We start from the raw sequence: 21,433 nt of genomic DNA, 5'->3' as shown, positions 1-21,433 counted from the left end.
CAAGCTTAATGCTAGACGAAGCCCTCGGTCAAAGCAACAAGTGCCCCAACAACAGACACAGCTGTAGCCTTGCTATTCCAGGACTGAGGACACTTGATACCAAGTGGTTCCAGTTTCAGCTTCTTATAATAGGCTTGTTTGCATGCCAAAGGCACATTGCCACGCGGATTGGGCTTTAGATCCCTGCTCGCTGTCAGACACTCAGGATTCTTCACCCTAACCCTCTGTTGATACTACATCACCTATGCAAACTGTGGTCATAACCTTTTTACCACTGCTACAATCCCCCTAGTTTACCACACTGGAACTGAACCTCACAAAATGAACAAGAGAAATTGTTACATAGTAACTAAGAGTTTAGCTTTGTATGTAGCAGTGACGGTTTTCGTGTTATATGACCTCAGGTTTTATTTTACAGTGGCCATAAAGGATCCCACTCATAGATGAGACTGTGATCCTAATGAAATCATACAACTCAACTATATTTCACAGAGTACCTGAATTCAGTTTTTGGTGTATGCTTTCCTTTTTGTTGCTAATGGGTTGAAGATACATATTTGAAAAACAGGCTTCACACATAATAATTTAAAGCTTAAAGTGCAAATTAAGTTTCAACAAATATAATTAATTAATCTCTGATTTTACTCTACACAGTATTCAATTTACAGTAATGCAACTCACAACATACTTAAAATATCTGAATGTCTCTGCATGTTTAATACACCTCCAAGCTCTATTTTCAAAAACAAAATGGGTCATTTAATAATTTCAACAAAACGATTTTTATCCCAAGTCTAAAACTTGCATGAATTATCAGTTTGTGTTTGTCATTTTCTTTGAGACACTGACCTGCTGAGGGTTTCCAAGCTGCCAGCGGGGCTGACGTCAAACTGGCGGAGTTGCAAGGGAGTGTCCGGGGTATCTTGGCGAGCCAGTGGAATGGGAGCTGTCTCCATGGCCTCTGGACTGGGGCTCCTCAGATCGGACTTCAGGGGCAAAACTATTGGTATGGACAGGGGCCTTGCACAGGGGAACCCAGCAGAGCGGCGGGGCTGAGGGGCGACTTGAGTCATGCCGTCACTCTTCCCTTTCTTCACCTGTTTTACAGAGAGAGACAGAGGTGCCAACAGCAGGTGAGTCTCATGATGGGAAACATGAGACGGCACGAGACGTAAATGATACACAACTGATAACATTTCTGCACAATAAAAGCTCATCATACAACCACACACAGAGAAACACACTGGAGCTTTCAACCTTTTCTCAGGTTGCTATAAAACATGCATTGGAAGATCTTCTGGGGTCAAGCAGAGAGCAATAAAAGAACTCCAAAATAGGCGAGGGGAAAAAAGGTTAGCTTGTAAAACTGTAAGGATAGACTGATGTTTGTCTTACCGTGCTGACCCTGAGTGGGTATAAACAACGTGCCCCGCTGACTGTAGTGTAGGAGTAGAACCTTAACCTAACTACAGCCACATTGTGAAAAGAGCCCTTCTGCATTTTTAAAGAGTTTTAACCAAGGAATCCTGAGAGAGGCATTAAAGAATGTGTCACAGAGCCTTCTCTTAGTATATATGTGGAGAGGACTGGTATGGCTGCTCATGAACACTGAGGCCAAATTGCGGTAAACACAGAATGAAATGGGTCTGACGCCAGCAGCTTCAGTAGTGATAATGGTCAAAAACAACCAATGCTAAAAGAGGCTTGGCTCTAGATGAACATCTACCGGTTAAATTGAAAGGCTTGCTTTTTTCTTTACACCAATTATCGGCAGAACATTTCCATTTGGGCTTTAACTTAATGGGTTGTTCTAAAATCTATAGACGCTGCCTCGATTTAGTCATTGGTGCACTTAACGAGTGAATCTTTGGCAACATAATTAACTCTACAAGCTTCTTTAGCTAGACCTGGTATGGATTTTGCCCCTCAGGGTTCTGTAATTGATTTAGCTAAATTTGTGATTCACAGAGAACCATAGAGGGAAAAAAGAGAAAATGAATGTGGGCATTAGCTTGTTTTTTCAGAGCAGTACTCATCCTAAAATACAGGTAGAAAATAGTGGAGCAAACATTAATTTGAACAGTGTCAGTGAGCTGGTGCTTTTATCGTGGTTGGTTTATGTTGTTAGGTTTTCATGATTAAGTGCTTTGCCCAAAAAAATCTAAAACGTATGGAACACTTTCTTTTATTTCATCTGCATATCATCTAATTTACATATTTTTTGTATGACGGCAGTTATGGTAAGTGGCTCATTTGAGCCTGCCACATAGTGCCTAATAATTATCATTACACACACTTCAACAGGACATAATAAAAACAGAGTGACGTAGAGTGACTATATACCAAACAGTGAATGATTTCTGACACAGTCATGGAAACTCAGCCGGCCATAGCTAAAAATCAAACTGCAGGTCAGTTTCAATAGTGTTAACCACTGACCCGTCATGCTGCCTCCATTCCTGGTTTTCAGTTTCTGCCTATGCATAAAAAAGAGCTTGAACATAGCAACAACAAGTAGGGGCTAAATAGGCCAGACGGCAAAGATGCCTGACAGACCAAAAATGAGGATATGACCTGGTTTCTAAATCATGGATTAACTAATAATTTGTTTGTGACTAAAATATGAAAAGACTGCAAGAAAAGCCAAATAAACTTAGAACTTAATATTTTACTTTGGTATGCAGTAATCTGCTCCAGTGAAAAGGCAGTCATAGGTGGCCTCTGTTAACTGATCTCTATTTACCGACTGGTGACAGCTCATTTCTCAGATGTCAAAGTGTCTTTGCAATCTGATCCATACCTGTTCTTGCTTGCACAACCAATACAACTACTTTCACTAGACCTTTAAAAATAGTGGTTGGCAGTGTCAGCACTTTAGATCAAAAAGAGAAAAACTGATATTTGCATATTTCCAAAAAAGTGTTCATATGTTTTTGTGGTCATGGCAAGAGGAGGCTTTCATGCAACATTTGATGACACATTCATGTGTTTTAATGAAAGGTATAAATCAAACAGTTAATACAGACATGTTTAGGGCTCTCTAGTGTGTGTAAGTGTGTTTGTTTAATTGAGTGCTTTTCTCTCACCACTAGACCTGAGCTGAGGCTGAAAAATGCTGTGTAGTTTATAGACTAATAACACCTGTGCCTCACAGTGCCACAGCACCAAACATTTAGTGTTGTTCTGGTGGTGATGTGTGGGCGGCTATCAGTCCCAAACTTACACTTTCAATTGTGTTTAACTTCAGCATCAAGGCCAAACCTGTGGTGAGTCTGGCCTTGAGAGGGAAACTGTTTACAGGAAGTGGCTCTTCAGGATGTGCTTGGGAAAGGCAGCTATAAAAGTTAATATTAATTGTGATGATGAATCACTTGATAAATCATTAAGGATATCGAGTCTTTCAGAGCAGAGGAGGCTATTTTGATTGTCAAAGGAAGTGAGGGGCTTCAGCTTTAGCTACAGGAAGCAGTCATATTGTCACATTAGTTTACTGCTGTTGGCTACTCTTCTAACACCAGCAGCTGGTTTCAGTTTGACATTTTGTTGCTACTAACCACCACTACTGGCACAGTTCTTGCCAGTAATGACTGCTACATTTCAGTTCAGTAGTTTAGGTTATGAGGACACAGGAAAACTAACGCGTCCATGAAGCTGCTTGTGTCCTTCTACCGCTGTCCTTCTGCTACTGCTCTACAGTGTGTAAAGACACACTGCATTACAGAATTCCAGAGAGTCATGAACACAGCCCAGAAAATAACTGGACTTCCCCTGTCCTCACAGGAAGACATCTTCTGATTACGCTGCCTCTGCAGATGCAGCAGGATCACCCCTATCATCATCTCTTCTATCTGCTGCCATCTGGAAGGCACTACAGTGCCGTAAAGACCCCAACTTCCAGGCTCAAAAGCAGCTTTTACCCCAGAGCCATCATTGACTCACCGACTAACACCTGGAATAGTATTTCCATAAAATGAAGAGACGTGCAATAACATCTGTAAATGTCTGTATATAACATGCAACAATATCTTTAAAACGTGTAACGGCATTTGGTACAACACACAAACAGTAGCTTCTGATATGGCACAGCTTTTTATTACTGCTAACCAAGCTAGCCACTATGCAAGCTATCTGGAGCTAATGTGTTACTGAAGCTACAATCTAGTCAAGAAACTGCTGAACTATTAAATATTTATTCTTTTTAGCTTGCACACTCATGTACACTAGATAAAGCATTGTGCCGCACTTCCTGTTACAACTTCATAATGATCTTTCAGTGGTGATTCTTTGTTTCTTCCTTGAAGAACATAAAGCATAAAGCAACTTGACAGCAGCTACACTTGTGAATCCAGTTTCCTTGTGACTGTAATCATCCATTTTTACAATACCTATGATCTAACTGTTGTTTAGTGAATCCCATCCTTTTATGATTTGTAATCACTATCACTGAATTTGTTTTCCAATACTGTTTCACGATTGCTTCCCATAAAAACCTCAAAGGCAACCCGCTATCATCAACCTTTATTGGAAGCTTTGTTTAGCTTGCTGCATAGCTGTGCATCTGCGAGCACAGTGAGGGCAGAGAAACTACCTTCCAAACTTCAAGCTTGAAGTTCAGGCATTTGAAAACACCCATAAGCTTTAGTTACATTCCAGCTCTCAGTGACTACTGAGGAAAGAAGACAACCATCATCACTTTTTACCCTCCTGAGCTTATCTTGCTGTCAGTCAGCATTTCTTTTATCTCTACATGACACCGGTATTGATATGTACACCGAGTTTATGGCATCAGATCTTTGTTTAAAATTGCAGTTTAGACAACCACAGAGAGATTATTTCAGTCTGTCTTTGCTGTCTAACTGAAGCCAACCTCAGAGAATTTAATCATCATTTATCACATTAACAAATATGAACATATGTGCTTAATCTAGCATCTATGTGAAATCACAGTAACTGACTTTTAAAAACAGAATTTAATGATTAAATGTAGCTCCCTTATTGACCTTGAAAGAGAAAAAAAAATGAACCCAGAGCTCAATTCCTACTTCATGTACACACACAAGATATTTCTAAGCCTTCACTGTGATCAAATTCATGGGCCAAATGTGGCTTCTGTGGCAGAGTTCATCTGTAATAATACCACAACACAGCTGGAAGAGCATACCATAGCACATGTTTGTCTCTCACTGCAAATAAGCGTGTTGTTGTTTCCTGCAGTAAATTGCCTTTATCAAATCACATCATGTGACTAAGCAGCGAGGCCACAGGCATCAGAGGCTGTCTGAGAGATGGCCTCAGGCTTATCAGCACTAAGGCAATACAGCAGATAAGAAAGGAGGAAGAATTTATTTGGATAGGTGAGAAATAAGACTGTATTGACCATTAGGCCAAACCCCAAACATAAACTGTTTATGACAGGAATTAATGGCTGTAATAAACGTATTTTCTGTACCTTCCTTTTCCTCGGCCTCGCCTGTGGAGTGTTAGTGGAGGATTTGTTCAGAACTTCTGCATTCTGTGGTGCGTTTTTTTGTCCAGCCTTGGAAAATGTATAGAGAGAAAATGCAACATAAAGAAATTAAGATTTTAAGTGCACACAAACATTATTTGCATAACAGCACACAGACGGTTAAATGTTCAAGAATGCATTTTCTAAGGCAGCTAATGGCATTTTAAACAATCCTGGATGACGGAGTGCATGAAATAATGTTTGGCTGTAAGATAAGCCTAATTAATGTGCTGGATGTTGTTAGAAAAATCAAGAATTCATGTAAGCTAAAACGATTACTTGCTACATGCTACAGTGGCACTTCTTGGGGGAAATAACATTAAATGTCTTATTATTGCACAATTTTACCATCAATTTCATATAAAAATACAAGTATGAGCGCTCCTGCAGTATGTTTGCTCTATCCATTTGAGAATGGACTAAACTTGTTCATAATATTTTGCTAATGCAAACAGTGCTATTTGTAAAGACTCCCATCCTGAAAACAAATGATAACTTATCGGTTTTATTAGTTGCCTACTATTAGAAAGGTCGTCATCTATTCACACTGAGTGACCTGATTACAATTCCTGGTAGTATACACAAGTCAGCTGACACTGATAACATCTTTAAAGCTCACAGGAAAACTACGCACACAGAAATGGCTTTGACGCTAGAAAACAGCTTTTCCAAAACATGCCTGTGTTATGTTAATCACGTCAAACAGGTCACATGGCTGGCGTTAAAAAGGACTATGTAAGGGAATTTAAAGGGTTTGCACAAGTTTGACCTGGGAATGTCACACATAAACAACAGACAGACTCAGGCAAAGATTTCCATAACAGGTACACTGAGGAGAGTAAATGCATAAACAAGGACTGACACATGCAGGTGTGCTGCTGCAAAGCCGAGCACGCACCTTTGTCCTGGGAACTGCTGTCAGTGTGTTTGCACTGGGGTGGCTGGGTGACTTCTCTGTGCCTGCACCCATCACGTGTGCATCCTGGGACCAGACAGAGGACAAAAGAAGATGCTCACATTTGTAGCCTATGTTGGACATACAGTAAGAGTAACAAAAGGAGCAACAAAGCATGCTTAGCAGAGGGTAGGAAGCTTTGATCTCCTGTTTCTTATTGTTGTAACTGTAGCCTCATATACAGTAGTTAGGAAATATCTTTTTACAATCAGGGCGTCATTTTAGAAGAGCTCCTGTGTATGCTGGTTCTACTTTTGCTTTTCATTTGTGAGCCTTAACGACAGGGCTCAGAATAGATTTCAACAGGTTGACAATGTGCACCCTCAAACGCATATACTCACATCAACACTTTCATGCACACCTCCTACTCATCAGCATTTTTGTGACAGGTGGAAAAGGCAACAACGCTGATCATATGTGCTGCGTTCAAAGGCATTAAGAGGATGGTCAGGAGGCAAGGGGTCTCAGTAGCAAGTGCACATGTGTTGGTGTTTATGTGTGTGTGCATGTTTATGTGTAAGGCAACCTCATTCTGACTGAGAGGTTTCCCATAGGTCAGCGTGGTCTCATGTGGCTGTGCCCTTGCAGGCATTCACAACACAGCAGAGACATTTATGACTGAAAATGTTATGACAAAAAACTGACTCAAGTGTTTCCAGGTGGAATTCTCCTGCCATTATACATCTGGACCTTTGGATTTCAAGAGCTCAGGTGCATGTGATCACTTAATTTCTCAAATTATTAACAGCTTCAGCGGTTTTATTTTGCATGGTAAGCATCGTGTCACATGGGGACCAGACACTATTTCTGATGACGTTAAAAATGATTTGAGAGGTACCCTGAGGTCAAACCCGTGGGGAGCTAAAGCCCAAAAGTCACTCCCTGGTCACCCCACCTTGGCATCAAATGGCCCTTGTCACGTTTCAATAACACAGTCATCAATCAACAATTGAGACGACTGTCTTTCCAAAGTGGAAATTCAACCAAAGCTTCACAATTCCACTGGTGATATGATAGCTGAAAAGACACTCATACTGCAGCTGTTCCCCCTCTCGTTTCACCTTCTTTACTGCACACGGACAAACTTCAAAGGCTAATTCTGGTATTTTCCATTTTGACTACTAATAGAGAAAAAAAAAAGAAATTTAAAATTCATTATATGCCCAACAGAGTTTTATTTACAGTCCAGGGAAAAACATAAATTTAGGGATTTTGAATATTTTAGATACATTTAAGGATTAGGATAATTCTGATGCTTTTTATAATAAATAACCTATTGAATATTCTGAAAACACACCATTACGAGCTGAAAACAAAGCTGGTTTTCTTAGCTTAAGAGTGTCGAGTCATCATTTTTCTGGGGAAGTGGAACATGCACTTATGACCCCAGTATTACAAAACCCTGGCTACAGCTATGCATTTATTGATATCTATGACTCATAAAACGAGTGAAACTGTATGTGTGTAATCTATTTCAATCTATCTATCAATTCTTTGTGTATTTTAAGAAATATGACAATCTAAACCAGAATTTCATATGATTTAAATGACTTTGAAGTGGATGGATTGCTGTGTTGTGCTTGGTTTGCTTCTTGCAGGAGCAAGATGCCGCCAGGAAAACCGGCAGACCAGACAAACCAGCTAATCAATGAAGACATCAGCCATCGAAGTAGCAGATATAAATCAACAAGCAGAGACTCAAAACAGCCACCTGTGGAGGAGTCGTTCCTGCGAGGCTGTGATATAAGATCATTAGTTAAATCAATTTCATCTTGAGATTATATAAGACGGCATTTATAGACCATCACTCCTCCAAATGAATAGCAGAGGGTGAGTTCACAGGGCACAGAGGAACTCATGCTGCACACAGTGCATGGCCAAAACATGTGACTCACAATTAGTTGTCTTACCAGCACTACATTGTGCGAACCACCAACACAGATCTATTTCATATAAACATTAGCATCTGGTGTTCCTGAGCATCAAATACCTTGACAATGATATGGGTCGACTGTTCTTCTGTGCGGCCTTCTCTCTCCATCTCAAATATATTGCTGTAGTTCTGGATGAGCTTGACCATGATCTTGTTACAGATATTTTGATCCTTCATTGCTTCGAAACCAGGAGCCACGCTGGAAAAGAGGGCCGAGAGACGAAAAATTAAAGCAAACAGATGAGATCTCACCAAATTCTTTAACCATGACAGTGAAAATAAAGGCTTTGTTCATGAATGACTTTCTGGTTTTCATTTTCTTCTTTCACGCTGCAGCATTGAATAAATTCGACGTTGACGTTGACGCTGTCTACCAAAGCAGAATTTAGCTGTCCGAGTATGTGTAATATCTGATACCACTGAACAGCTGTGGGAGATGCAGACTAAGCTGTAGGCCTAACTGTAGTCCTAATTATATAACGTCAACACACAACAAGTACATCCTGTGATGAAAAGAATAAGCTGTACAGTACAAAACAGTATCCAGTAGTAGTTTAATAGCCTGAACACCCCATTTTATTACTGGAGGTGCCCACCAGTGACCAGTCTGGAGAACATTGGTTGTAGGTCAAAGTGTATGAGAACAATTTGAAACTCACTGCCCAGTATGCCCATCATAAATAGACTGGTGAGGACAGATGTCCTCGGGGGGGGCAGGACACCTGAGCCACTGATGCATCATTTATTTATGAACATCATAGTAACTTTTGAACATGCATCCACATTGGCTAATGTATTATAAGTCATATGACATTTACTTCAAAATTGTTCACTTGACTCAATTAGTGTTTGAAACCTATAGCGTGTGACCTTTGATTAATATAATGTCAGACTTTGAAGAGTCAAACATCCCAGAGATGCATGCAGATCAAAAGGTGCCTTTACATTAATCGTTTATGAGCAAGGTAATGTAACCTGAGTATCACCAGCAGACTTCTACACTGTCATGATTTTGTCTTCAGTAAATAAGCTACAGCACCGCCTACTGGCCAAATAATTTGACGAGACCGGTACAGAGAGAATTTACAGTCGTATCTCAATGTGTACTTTGATGCCAATACTTTCAGAGTTATCTGTGTTTGTTAGTATACATTTGCCTGTTTTTAATTAACCTACTTAGATGTTCCCGAAATATTGGCTGCACTGCAAAATTTAAGAATTCCTCCAGTTCTGAATATAGGACAAGACATCTATTCTGCTTCAAGCAAACCTCACAAAAAAAAGCTTTCTTTCTGACACATAAAAAAAGATGCCTGTGGCTTAAACCTGACTTGACATTCATTACCTTAGTCAGTATGTACTGCGTGTTACTAGAGTGAAATCACTCTACCCGTTCAACTGCTCTGGCATATGAAGCCAGTGTTTAATATGTGACTCACTAAGCAGAAATAGGGGGAAGATGACTGAATCCTTCAGCTTTAGCTTCTTTATTGCCTGCCTGTTTTTTCCAGACTAAGGCAAGCTGTCTGCAACAAACATGTTTTGCAAAGGTCACAGTCAAGTCAAAGTCAAAGGTTCACGGATATGAACACACTGAAGTAGGTCTGTATAAGGCCTGCACATTTTGATGAACAAGCTTAATTTGGTTAAGTAAAGTTGCCTCCTTCGCCCTAGAGTGTGAATCATTAAAACCAATGTCAGACTAAGGCATTCATTTAATCCCAGTAAGGGGTAATTGAAAATTGGATTATAATGACACAAGTATAAGATACTTACACTTTGAGTGGTACAACTTTGCATTTTAAAGTGACGACACAGGTAGATTTCTGATTGTTTTTACTATAATTGTTATTGTTGTCACAATCAGAATTCACAGCCTAAGACCACCGTTAATGCTGCACTAACCAATATTTTTATGTCAACAATGGATCAAATGACTGTGTGTAATATGAAAGGTGTTGCTTGTGGTGACAAACCCACATAGAGTCATCACCTGATTTTACACTTCCTCTTCAGTTCTATGGAGCATTTTAGCCTCTTTAGTTCATTAACTGGATCACACTCATCATCATTTCCAGCAGCAGCAGGCAACATTTTTCAGCAAAACGCTCTAATAACGGTGCAGTCACACTACCTGTCCAGAACCAGGTGGCAGACAGACAAAGATAGCACGGAGCTGGTGAGCACAGTGGTGCCTTTAGCAGCTGAAGAGCCACATATTTCCTTCAACAGTTGGTAGGGACCAAAACTGAGCTAAAGGAGAGTCCAATATTCCACTTGGCTTCATCAGGTTTGCAAAAAAGTACTCCACATGAAAATTATTGTTACTCCATATCTGCTGAATGCGTTTATAGGCAACCATATCAATTCATCATATCATGGTGATTTGCCCTCATAAGGCCGAAAATTCAATTGATGCAGGCTGAAAGGTATTAAAGCTTTGATAAGTCAATACATACAAGAACTTATTTTTTACTGAACATTGGTTGGTGGTACAGCATACCGTATGAAGGATGGAAAGCAATGGTGGAGTGATGGTGAGATTAGTCCATGGGTATTCATTTTACCAGCTTCACCACATCCACCTTAAAAAAAAGGTTCAACTCACTGAAAGACACTGGGTCCAAACACAGTGGCGAGGTTGAAGGCGTTCATACGGTTTTCCTTGTGGTTGCACTCGACAAGGGTGAGGAAGCGGCAGAGGTAGCGGAGGAGGCTGTGATGGATGTCTGGAAGCTGCTGGAGCAGGTCTCTCATATCTGACCATGAGACATCATCACCGCACTCTACAGACACACAACAAGAACCGCTCAGAGGCCGGATCCTTCTGAATTTCATTTTTACAGTCACTGTTTTTTCCTGTTCAGAAAAACTGAAAGTAAAAAATGTTAACAGAAGACTTGATAAATGCTCCAGTGTTTGAAGCAGCCATTTGTAAATTTGAATACCACCGGTATTCTGCTTAAGTCTTTTCATCCACATTGAAATGACCAGAATCAAATGATGACTGACACGACCAACTTATTTTGCTTTGAAGCAGGAAAAGCTGAAACATAAATTGACTTTTAGTGAATAACAGTAAACAGATTTACAGCTGGGATCCAGCAGGTAGGGGTACCTCCATCCACCTGCTCTCTGTAACGTTTAATCTCGAGTTGTGGTAATTGGTAATACGTGAGCTTTAGAGCAGAGAGCCTGAAATATGTTGATGCTATTACTTGGGGTACATAATTGGGTCAGAGTTGGATAAACGGATATGGCTACTGATCCCAAATGAATGAGTGACGCAAACATTGTGCGTGCGTGCATCTACGTGAGTGTGTGCATGTGTATCCGTCTGTCTGAGTTAGCACAGGGCGGAGGTGGGGGTGGAGTGGAGGGTGGTTAATGGCTTTAAGCAATCACAACCGCTCTTGATGCCGCTGAGTAAAGCTCAGATTGTGCACATGTAAGTGTGCACAAGTGTGTTAAGTACAGTACATGGTCACATGTGTGGGGTCTTTTGCAAAGGGCTCTCAAACTATTTATCACCACTAGTTGGTCAAGTTTTTACATGTTTGTGCATTTGACACACACACTCTGAGGGATGGAAAAAAAACACTTTGTGCACTTCAATGTATATAGAGGCCACTTACATAAAAAAGGATGCAAATCAAAAGACATGGCAACATAAAGCCAGACAAGCAGAGGGCCAGAGGAAACCACTGCAGAGAATGACATACGCTGAGTGTGGACATGACAGAGACTGACAGATTTATCGACTTTAAGGTGAGAAACTGAACATGTTTGGCTAAGAGATTAGAAATAAGACGAACCCACCAGTATCTATGTCCGAAACAACATATTGATTTTTAAAAAAAACAGATACAGAACAAAACATCAATATGATGACTTATTATTTATTCATCCTTTTACAGATTTTTTGTATAGTGAGTAGCATACAGGGACTACTTGTATTTTGTTGTTCAACCGCGAATCCAAAAAAGTTGGGACACTTTTTAGTGGACGCTTAGCATTTTTTTCTTTTTGGGAATCGGGGCTGCACAGCCCTGTGCTGTAGAATGATGAATAAATTAAGTTGTACTTGTCCTTGTACCTTGAAATGCTGGACAACAACAGAGATGAGTTTCTCTTGAACACACTAAAAGTGACAGATTCAAAATTACTTGCTAAGACTATATGATACAATGAAAAAGCAAGAAGTATCCAAAGGATACATAAACCCCAAAGCTTTCAACCCTAATGGTATGAAGCTTGATCATAAGTTGGTTTACTTATTTAATTCAGGTCAGGATCTCAGTTCAGTCTATCTTTACATGTGAGATGTGTAGCCATTGTTAACTTAGGTGATGGATGGCATGCTGAAAAAATATATTGGTCACACTGAAACTTAATCTTCCATTCATCATACACTGTTGATGTTTTTAAATTTGACGAATACTGGCAAGGAGGCCAAACCAATTTCACAAAGTACACCAAAATCATTTTATTCAGTAGTTATGGCCAAGTCTTGTGCCAAAGGGTGGTTTTCTAATGCAGCGTTTGGCCACAGGCCCTGAAAAATAGACTGATATTTATGAGATTTATGAGGGCAAAACGAACACTGCAGTCAAAACGTACCCTCTTCTCCCATTAAACAGACTAAACTGAGCAAAGGAGGAGAGCAGAGAACACTTCACCTGCTCAATCACTCACTTTACCTTTTATGACCTCTAAGATTATTGCCAGAAATATGAGGTCCATCACTTTTCTAGTCACTCTCTCTCACTCACTCACTCACTCACTCACTCACAGTACCTTTATATGCACTGCCTGGTACACACGACTACAGTGCTAACAGTAAATGTCAGGACCTAAAGATAGCTTTGCTTATCATCTGCGAGCCATGACCCAGATCTTCACTACGCTTGTGAGAGTATTAATATCACATTTTAGATCGGGAGTTCACATGATGATAGTAAAAATGTAAAACCCGATCTACCTGAGATGTTCGGGGAATTCAAGACAAATAAGCACACATCTGTTAGAAAAATAAGCACATACGATAGAATGGGAACAACAAGTTTGTGTTGTACCAGTAACAGAAACTGCTTTCTCTCACCTTGGTAGTGATGTATCAGTGCCTGCTGGACCGAAGACTCGACCAGACCCTCAGGCAGGTCCCTGAGGTACTGTTTGAACAAGCTAGCCACTGCACACGAATCAGATTCCACGAGAAGGTCCACATGCTCTCCACTCTCCAGCCGCTGCTTGAGGGTCTCCACGGCACGCACGTTCGCATTCACTCTGAACAGACCCTCCTGGTGCAAGGCTGGAGGAAAAATCAGAAAGACACTGTAAACTCTATCATACACATGCAGTTAACTTGCGTTATCAGAACCTACCTATCTGTCAACTACTCACTAAGACAGCTTAAAAAAGTCAGTCCCATAAAAGTGGTCTTATTATCAAGGCCTCCATGGAGGGCTGCAAAGTGATTTTAATTACTGGTGTAAAAAAAATTTGCTGTCAGTCTTTGGCTGGTTCCTTTTTATCCTGTCATTGGTGTTAGGATTGTGGTGTTTGTCAAGCAAACTCAACAACCATCAAAATAACTATTCAAAGAGGCAAAATTTCCATTAAGCTTCCATTGAATTTATCACTGAATATTCTCCAGGGGATGATTTTGAGTGATTTTCCTCTTGATCCTTCATGTAGCACCCCTGTTTGCTCCAGCACCATCAACAAGCCAGAGTTTATACTTGCACACAATAAATATATCAAAATTTGACTTGCGGGCAGATTGTCTGGAACTTTGCACCCCAGTTAAAGGAAATCATTTGGATTCTGTCAGTCACATAGCTCTCCTTATATGTCCTCAGGACAGGGTACGCCTTTTATCCAAAATATGTTTTCAATATTACAAAATCATTGGTTTGTTTCTTCTTTTGTATTGTGGTAATAAACTGTTTTTAAGCTAATTTTACTTATTTGTTTTTAAAATTATGTGGACGGATAAATATCTTGATTATTTAGCTAAGGTCAGCCATGGTATTTTACCGTTATTCGGTGGTAACGGCCAGTGAAGCTAATCTCGTTGCTATCTTCGTTGCTAACGTTAGCGTCTCGTCCGTGTGAACAGCACTGAAGAGCAAAAATCAAACACTGAACTGAAGACATGGCACCTAGCTAAAGCTTTTACTAACGTTTCCCCCATCTCACTATAATTGCCAGTATCGCTCTTGACTCCAGACATTTAAAAGTAAGATAAACTGAACATTGCTGCGTAGCTACAGTACTGTTATGGTTATCTTAAAATATGTAGCTAGCTAACTAAAATTAACGTTAGTCGGATAACTTACGCTCTGGGAACACGATGAGAGTTGGACAATGTTGTTGTAGGTCTCCATTACTACCGCTAGATGTTACTAGAGAATCATATTTTGCTGGTAGTGCCTTTAAAATGTGCTTTCACCCAAATTACTACATGACAACGTATTTTTTTAACTTAACTCCGGTGATATCAAGACACTTGAATGTTTGGACATTTAAAAAATTAGCTAACGGCTGAATAATCCGCGGACTCTGTGAGCAGTCGTTTGGAACTACTTTCTGCCCAAGAAATAGTTCCTGTGAAAACAGCTGATAGTGTGCTCTGTGTGTTATCAAAGCAACAGGGACGCAGTTCATGAAAAGAGATGTTATTTTTGATTTTTTTTTTTATATGTAATGGCTCAGTGCCCTGAGTACCACAAACAAAACGTGCTGTGTGTAGTGGCGGAGGTACAAACCTCAGCGATACAGTTCTCCAAACAAACCCAAACTCTACGGTCCAGAGAGTTTTTCATGGAGGGTACTTTCGCCATGAAAAACCACAGAGGTAATACTTTTAAATTCCCTCCATGGTCACATGAAATTGCAAGAAGATAGTCTGAACTAATAGCAGTGTCGTCCGGCAGTGCACGCGTAGGGCCCCTAATTATAACCTTGTGAGCTCAGAAACGTTTATAGTATGTAGTCAAATATAATACCACTGACTTTACTACTACAGCGCTTGCAGTGTCAGCAGCTATGAGGAAGGAGGTACTCTCTCTTGTACTGACATCTAGCCGTCAAGCGGCAGAACTGCACCGTATGATAAAGTAGGTTTTCAGATTGGTTGGATTAATTACATTGTATTTTATAAATACTCCATCTCTTTTTTCATTTTCTCTATTTAAATATCTCTTTTTTTATTTACAATGCTTATATATCAAAATAACAATTGCAAGTCATAGAAAAGTTACTAATTTTGTGTGCTCATGTAAGCATAATGCATGTATTGACAAAAACCACTGCAGACCTGATGTTCACTGTGATGGATCACATCACTGAAACAACTATTCTTAATCTAAGGGCAGACTAAACTTACTGGACATAATGGAAACAAATGCCTGGAACAGTAAAAAAACAAAAACAAACAAAAAAAAGCTGAAAATGTCAAACATAACAGTATGGTTTGTAATGTAGTTTGCTTTAATGTAAAGTACTTGTGATTTGCAGTATGGTCCCCCTCAAAGACAATTTCTTATTATGTCAATAGATGCTGAGCAGAAATTATGATGGTGATGGTGACAAAAAAAAATTTTTGGATTAAATTAAAGTTTTAAAAATTTTTTGCTCTATACTATTCTGCTGTGATTTTCCTCACCATGCTTGCGGAGATGCTCCGCCATCCTCCGCAGCACCAGAGGCACACCGTCCTCCACCAGGCCCCTCTCTTGCAGCTCAAACAGGGACGCTCCAAACAGCTTGGTGTGCTTGGCTTTCCTGGGTCGCAGCATAGGTATCTGGACCATGTTCTTCATGTCTTCTTTAACCTGCACCGCTGTCTTGTTGTGCTGCAGGGAGAAGAGCAGAGAGCAGCAGTCAGCCGCTGACACTATGGGCACAGACAGCAGTGCTGGAGCCAGCATCAGGTAAGACACCAGAGACACCTGTCCTGGAGGAGAGAGGCTCGCTCTGCTCCATAGACTAGAAAGGTGTGTGTGGTGGTGGTGGAGGGGTCTCCGTGGAGTCCATGCATGCACACCTCCTGCAGTCGTACTGTCATGCACTTAGAGGACAGTGTGTGCTGAGAGCTGGGAGGGCCGGCCGTGCAATGTGTTGCTACGACAAATATCAGGTTACCACGCAACACCTTCGGTTTAAGGCACTGCCAGTGACACACACACCTGAACAAATAGACAAAACCATGCAGACACACATATATGTTCAGGTGAGCTGATGGCCAGCAGCTATTAACAACTATGAATATCAATTTGAGTGCCTACATTTGGACATGAAAGAGTGGGAGATAAAAGGGTTTGACTGGAAAGCTTTCAGGGAAACCACTTTGTGCCTTTCAGGAGTCTGAAGTTCACGTATGAACTGACAGTGAAGCGTGCAAGAAGATGCTCTTTGAACACAAACTTCTTTGATCTACTGAGACGTGTGTGTGTGTGTGTGTGTGTGTGTGTGTGTGTGTGTGTGTGTGTGTGCGCATATGTGTATTCATGTGGGCAAGCAAGCTAGCGTGTGTGAGCTCCAGTGGTTGAAAAAGAACGCAGATCCTTTTCTAAAGTTAAAGTAGCAATAATATAATGGAAAATACTCTGTTTAAGGTAGAAGTCAAATATTAAATCAAAGCTTTCTTAAGTACAAATGTTAACAGCACATTCTGCTTACAGTATAAGTACTCAAGACAGTTTTCCTGAGTCCATGCAGTAATCTCCTTCATCAAATCATGTGTTCACCAAGTGAACCTCGCTCCACACGTTCCTTAATCAGATTCACCATAAGCTGATATTTACAAAAATCAATGACGCTGATGAGGTCAGACATTAATATATTGTCTTTGTGCTGTTTTCAGTTGAGTTTATGTCAAAAACGATTAGAGAGTTACCACATTCTGTTTCATTTATGTTTTACACATCGTCCCAACTTTTTTGGAATCAGGGTTGCATGGTAAAAGTACTCATACTAGTATTATCATATTATAATTACTTTCTTGTATTATTATTATTATTATTATTATTGGTGCATTATTGTATAAATAGCATTTCAGTGCAGCAGCAGCTGCAGTTCAGCTAATTTAACACTTTATGTGCTGTTGTGTAGTCTACTGTAGATCCATGCATCAAATTTTATAAACTCATTATGTATTTTTTGTATGCGCAAACATAATCTGCAGGATAACTGTAGTGATCGCACTGAGTAAACTATGTAATGTAGTGGGGAAACTTTAAGTTGAGTACAGGCATCTGAAACTACTTCAGAGCAGTAGTCGAGTGATTGTTCTTGGTTACTTTCTGCCTCTGCTGTGCTCTCATTGCCAAGCTGAGACCAGTCTCCTCAGTGCACACACCTTGTTAACCAGAGTATAAACATATATTTAGTGTGTTAATTCACCAGCTGCTCAGTATGTTTTATCTGATAACGTGTCAATGCAAACAGTGCCACATGCTGTCTCTGATTGTCTCTGTCTCTGTCTCTGGACTGTGTCTCTGATTGTCTGTCTCTGAGTGCAAACACTGAGTGCACACAGAAATCTCCCTGCCATGAGCCAACATGAGACAGAGCAGTCCAGTAACACACATTGGCACATTTAACTACCTCATAATGCACTTCTGTCTTTGTCTTGTCAATAATAGGAGCAAGAGTTTAAGACACACAAGCCAGAGGCTGGATTCAGACTCCGGCGGAGGAAAAGACTTCCTGCACTTGCATAGAGCAAGTTTTACTCTTGTCTCCACGGCTACGCTTACGCCATGTGACATGCTGTTGTTCCAAAATTCAGGCCTTCAAACAAGTGAACTGACCCACACAGTGAATGGAGAGGCCCCGACTGTGAAGTCCACAGTGACGCAGTGTTGAGAAGGTAGAAGTGGGTGAACTTATCCCTGTGGCCAAGAGTTCAGATGGAGTGGGTTCAGGCACGTGCCTCGCTCAGGTCAGCTGATTAAACCCACCTCACAGATGGTCCTGAGATGCTAAGGAGACGAGATCTTTCCCACGGCAGATGCTCTGACAGCGTTAATACAACATGCATCTGAGAAGCTTGCACAGGCAATGTGTTAATGAAGCATCCGCACCTTTCAGACAGTCGAATGGTCATTAAGAAAACTTGGATTTTGAATGATGCTGTACGTCTGTAGGATGTAGAAGATTTATAACACACCTTTTTCCCTAAAAGACAGCTTTTTAAATCTTACATATGGAGTTTTAAATCCATGTGCAACTTTATGTAACTGCACTTTATCGTACAGTTTTGTAGCACACTGTACAGGTGGAGCAATCCTTTGTTGGTGACAGTGTTCGTGGGTCACAGCACTGTGGAAGCAGTGGGTGACCCTTTCAAGGCTGCAGACTGGGTCCAGTAGTACTTCTACTCATGCAGGTGTTTAAGAGCTAAGCCGGTCTGAGCTAGGTCTGACTGTGATAGGCCTTACTGAACAGATGTCCCTCTAAATCTCTCTTTACTACCATGCACAAAGCACACACTCCAACACATACGCACTGCATGTTTGTTTCCATCACCATAGCCATGATCCTTATGGCCTATGCACAGAAACAGCTCTTATGTCCACAGATGGACCCTTACACTGGTTTTATCAGACTGCATACACAGATGTATGTGTGATGTCACCATGAACACACTCGGATCTACATCCTCCATTCACAAAGCCTGCTGATTAAGTCTCATGACAGTGATCCAAAAGGGGGAACTGAGGGGGATCAGACAGGAACCCTGTGAACACAGACCATGTGTATAATATGGCAAACTGAAATGAGCTCATACCACATTTGAGCTTTTTATGTGAGTCCATCTGTCACAAGCTAATAGCTGGTTGTCACTTTTCTCATTTAATGTTCACTCATGCAAATTTCCAATAACATAATCCAAAACAATTTAAAGGTGATTATTATGAATGATGTCAAGCAAACCTCAAACAAATCCAAAATGGGATTTAAAGCGTCAACGACAGATAATCAAAGAATAAGTAACGTTATAAAGCAGAGTAATATCGCACTTGAATGCATCGATGGAAAAGATCAATTCTAATAATGGTAAGAAATAGGTCAATAATCCAGTTAACGTCCACAACACGATTTAAGAACAACCTATCGTAGAAATAGAACAGAAAATGCTGTTGGGGTTAAACAAAGCAAACCACAAGGCTCCCAAAAACCCTGAAACCTCCATAGAAATGATTCCTGGACGCCTGGCACAGTGAGCCGGCCCGGCACATGGTGCATTAATGCACATTTTCTTTTTCTTTATCCAACTTGCATCAGTGTAGAGAAGAAGAATTTAAATCTGAAAGGAGTTTGCAGACAGTATATCTATTCTGTGTTGGTGTGAGAGCAGTATAAACTGAATATATGGAAACATGACACCCCTTCCTCTGAGCTACCACTCATCAGAGAAGCCCCGTCCTTCATGCACTGGAGTTAATGTTGAGAATTAAAAGTGTTAACAGTCAGTGTCAAAGTTTTTGTCTTGTTGCACCAAACAACCATCAAGCCTGTGAACCAAAGAATGAAGGCAAACACTTCCTGGTGGCACCCATTGATCTCTATTGTTTGCCAGGACAGTCTGCTTTGATTAGCCTAATAACCCCCATCTCCCGCTCCCCTCCCCCACCCTAAAATATTCTCACACTACAACTTCTGACAGTGAGAAAGAAACCTATTGTCAAGGGACTGTAGAGAGGCTGAAAGCTGATGGCTGTTGAGAGTCTGCCCTCTGCCCCTGAGATGTCTCTGCTCGAGACACTTTCCTGAAACATTTTGTGCAGTTTAAGTGGGCATTTCTAAACATAAATAAACTGCTTACAGGAAAGGCCGTCTTCCTGTGTCTTTCAGCTTACTGACGAGGAGGGTAGCAAGCCCAAGCATGTGCCCTCCTTTCGCAGCCCTCCACCCTCACCCTCCCCATGCTGCCTCTGTCCCTATGTGGGTGGCCATTGAAGCAACTGGTAGCAAAAGCACCACAGGCTCCAGAAGCAGCTGCTCAGCTCAAAGAAACTGCTGACAGGGACAGTTTGTAAAAATGCACGCAAGACTGTTAAGATGGGTTAGTTCTTGTAAAGACGCAATTTTCTACTAAGGTATATTTGAGGAAAGTGACCTCATCAGGCCGCTGGAAAAAAGTTGAAAGGAAAAAATAACAGACAGGAGCAGGAAACATGAAGTTCACCGTGTGTGTTTATGTCTGGTTTTTCTCATGTGCTGCTTTACTGTCCTACAAGGACGGCAGACTTAAAGTACAGCTGGCTGGCAAGGACTCTGCTCTTCTCTGTTCAGACTGCAAAAGAAAGTATTCAACTTGATGGCGGCGGTCACGCATTTCTATGTTCAAAGTTTAGTCTCGGGAGGGAAATTTTCAGGGAGAGAAGACATTTGTCCCTCCTTGACACTTAAAAAAGCCTCGGAACATTCATCACACACACCATCACAAAAGGCTGAGCAGTGCAGGCCTGTGATGCATTCTTTAGCCCTTAATCACAGGTTGAATGGGAAGTCTTTGCGCTAACCCAGGCTTTGTAGCTTCTACTCACACAGATGGTCAGAGCTCCGGCCCCCATTCTTCCACTGAAGAAATACCCTTGGAGGCTAAGATGGGGCGAAAAATTGCTGCTGTCTTCCCTCCTCCTCGCCTCACTCTGCTCCAGGACGCACTCTTGGAGTTTTCCCAGAGGTGGGAACCCCTTTCTCCTTAAAAAGTGCCATCCAAACACTCCAAAAACACAACACAGATAATCCACGCCGGGAGAGAGTGTGTAGAAGTGCTGTCAATACCGGCAGGCTGTCCAAATCATGAGCACAGATTAGTGCTTGTGTCTTTCTCTTCCTCCCTCTTTATTCCCCTCTCTCCTCCTAGGCTGAAATCTGAGCCGAGCTCTCCCATTGGCCAAGTGGCCCGGTCATGTGATTAAGGGGTTAAAACCCAAAACTTTAAATCTGTGCCTGTGGGGTCCATCTGCCTGCAACCAAGGGAGGAAAGGAGGAGGGAGCCTGTGCACACTGAGAACTGGAA

The 21,433-nt window shown here is 41.1% G+C and overlaps 1 protein-coding gene across 2 annotated transcripts in view; it reads right to left on the bottom strand.

Annotated features, from left to right (window-relative positions):
* Nucleotides 1-21,224, bottom strand: part of fam13a (family with sequence similarity 13 member A) — a 58,456-nt gene extending 37,232 nt beyond the window's left edge. For both annotated transcript variants that reach the window (XM_076727686.1, XM_076727687.1), the window contains exons 1-8: nt 20,955-21,224; nt 16,064-16,253; nt 13,496-13,705; nt 11,003-11,180; nt 8,452-8,593; nt 6,405-6,488; nt 5,450-5,536; nt 850-1,097 (exon numbers count right to left, since the gene is read on the bottom strand). In XM_076727686.1, the coding sequence (XP_076583801.1) occupies nt 850-1,097; nt 5,450-5,536; nt 6,405-6,488; nt 8,452-8,593; nt 11,003-11,180; nt 13,496-13,705; nt 16,064-16,253; nt 20,955-20,981 (1,166 nt within the window). In that variant the 5' untranslated portion in view covers nt 20,982-21,224. The remainder of the gene's footprint in view (nt 1-849; nt 1,098-5,449; nt 5,537-6,404; nt 6,489-8,451; nt 8,594-11,002; nt 11,181-13,495; nt 13,706-16,063; nt 16,254-20,954) is intronic.
* Nucleotides 21,225-21,433: the final 209 nt, after the last annotated feature.

The sequence above is a fragment of the Chaetodon auriga genome, chromosome 4 (assembly GCF_051107435.1).
Source record: "Chaetodon auriga isolate fChaAug3 chromosome 4, fChaAug3.hap1, whole genome shotgun sequence".
In the NCBI taxonomy this organism is placed as follows: domain Eukaryota; kingdom Metazoa; phylum Chordata; class Actinopteri; order Chaetodontiformes; family Chaetodontidae; genus Chaetodon; species Chaetodon auriga.
This window is presented reverse-complemented; position numbering and strand designations above follow the sequence as displayed.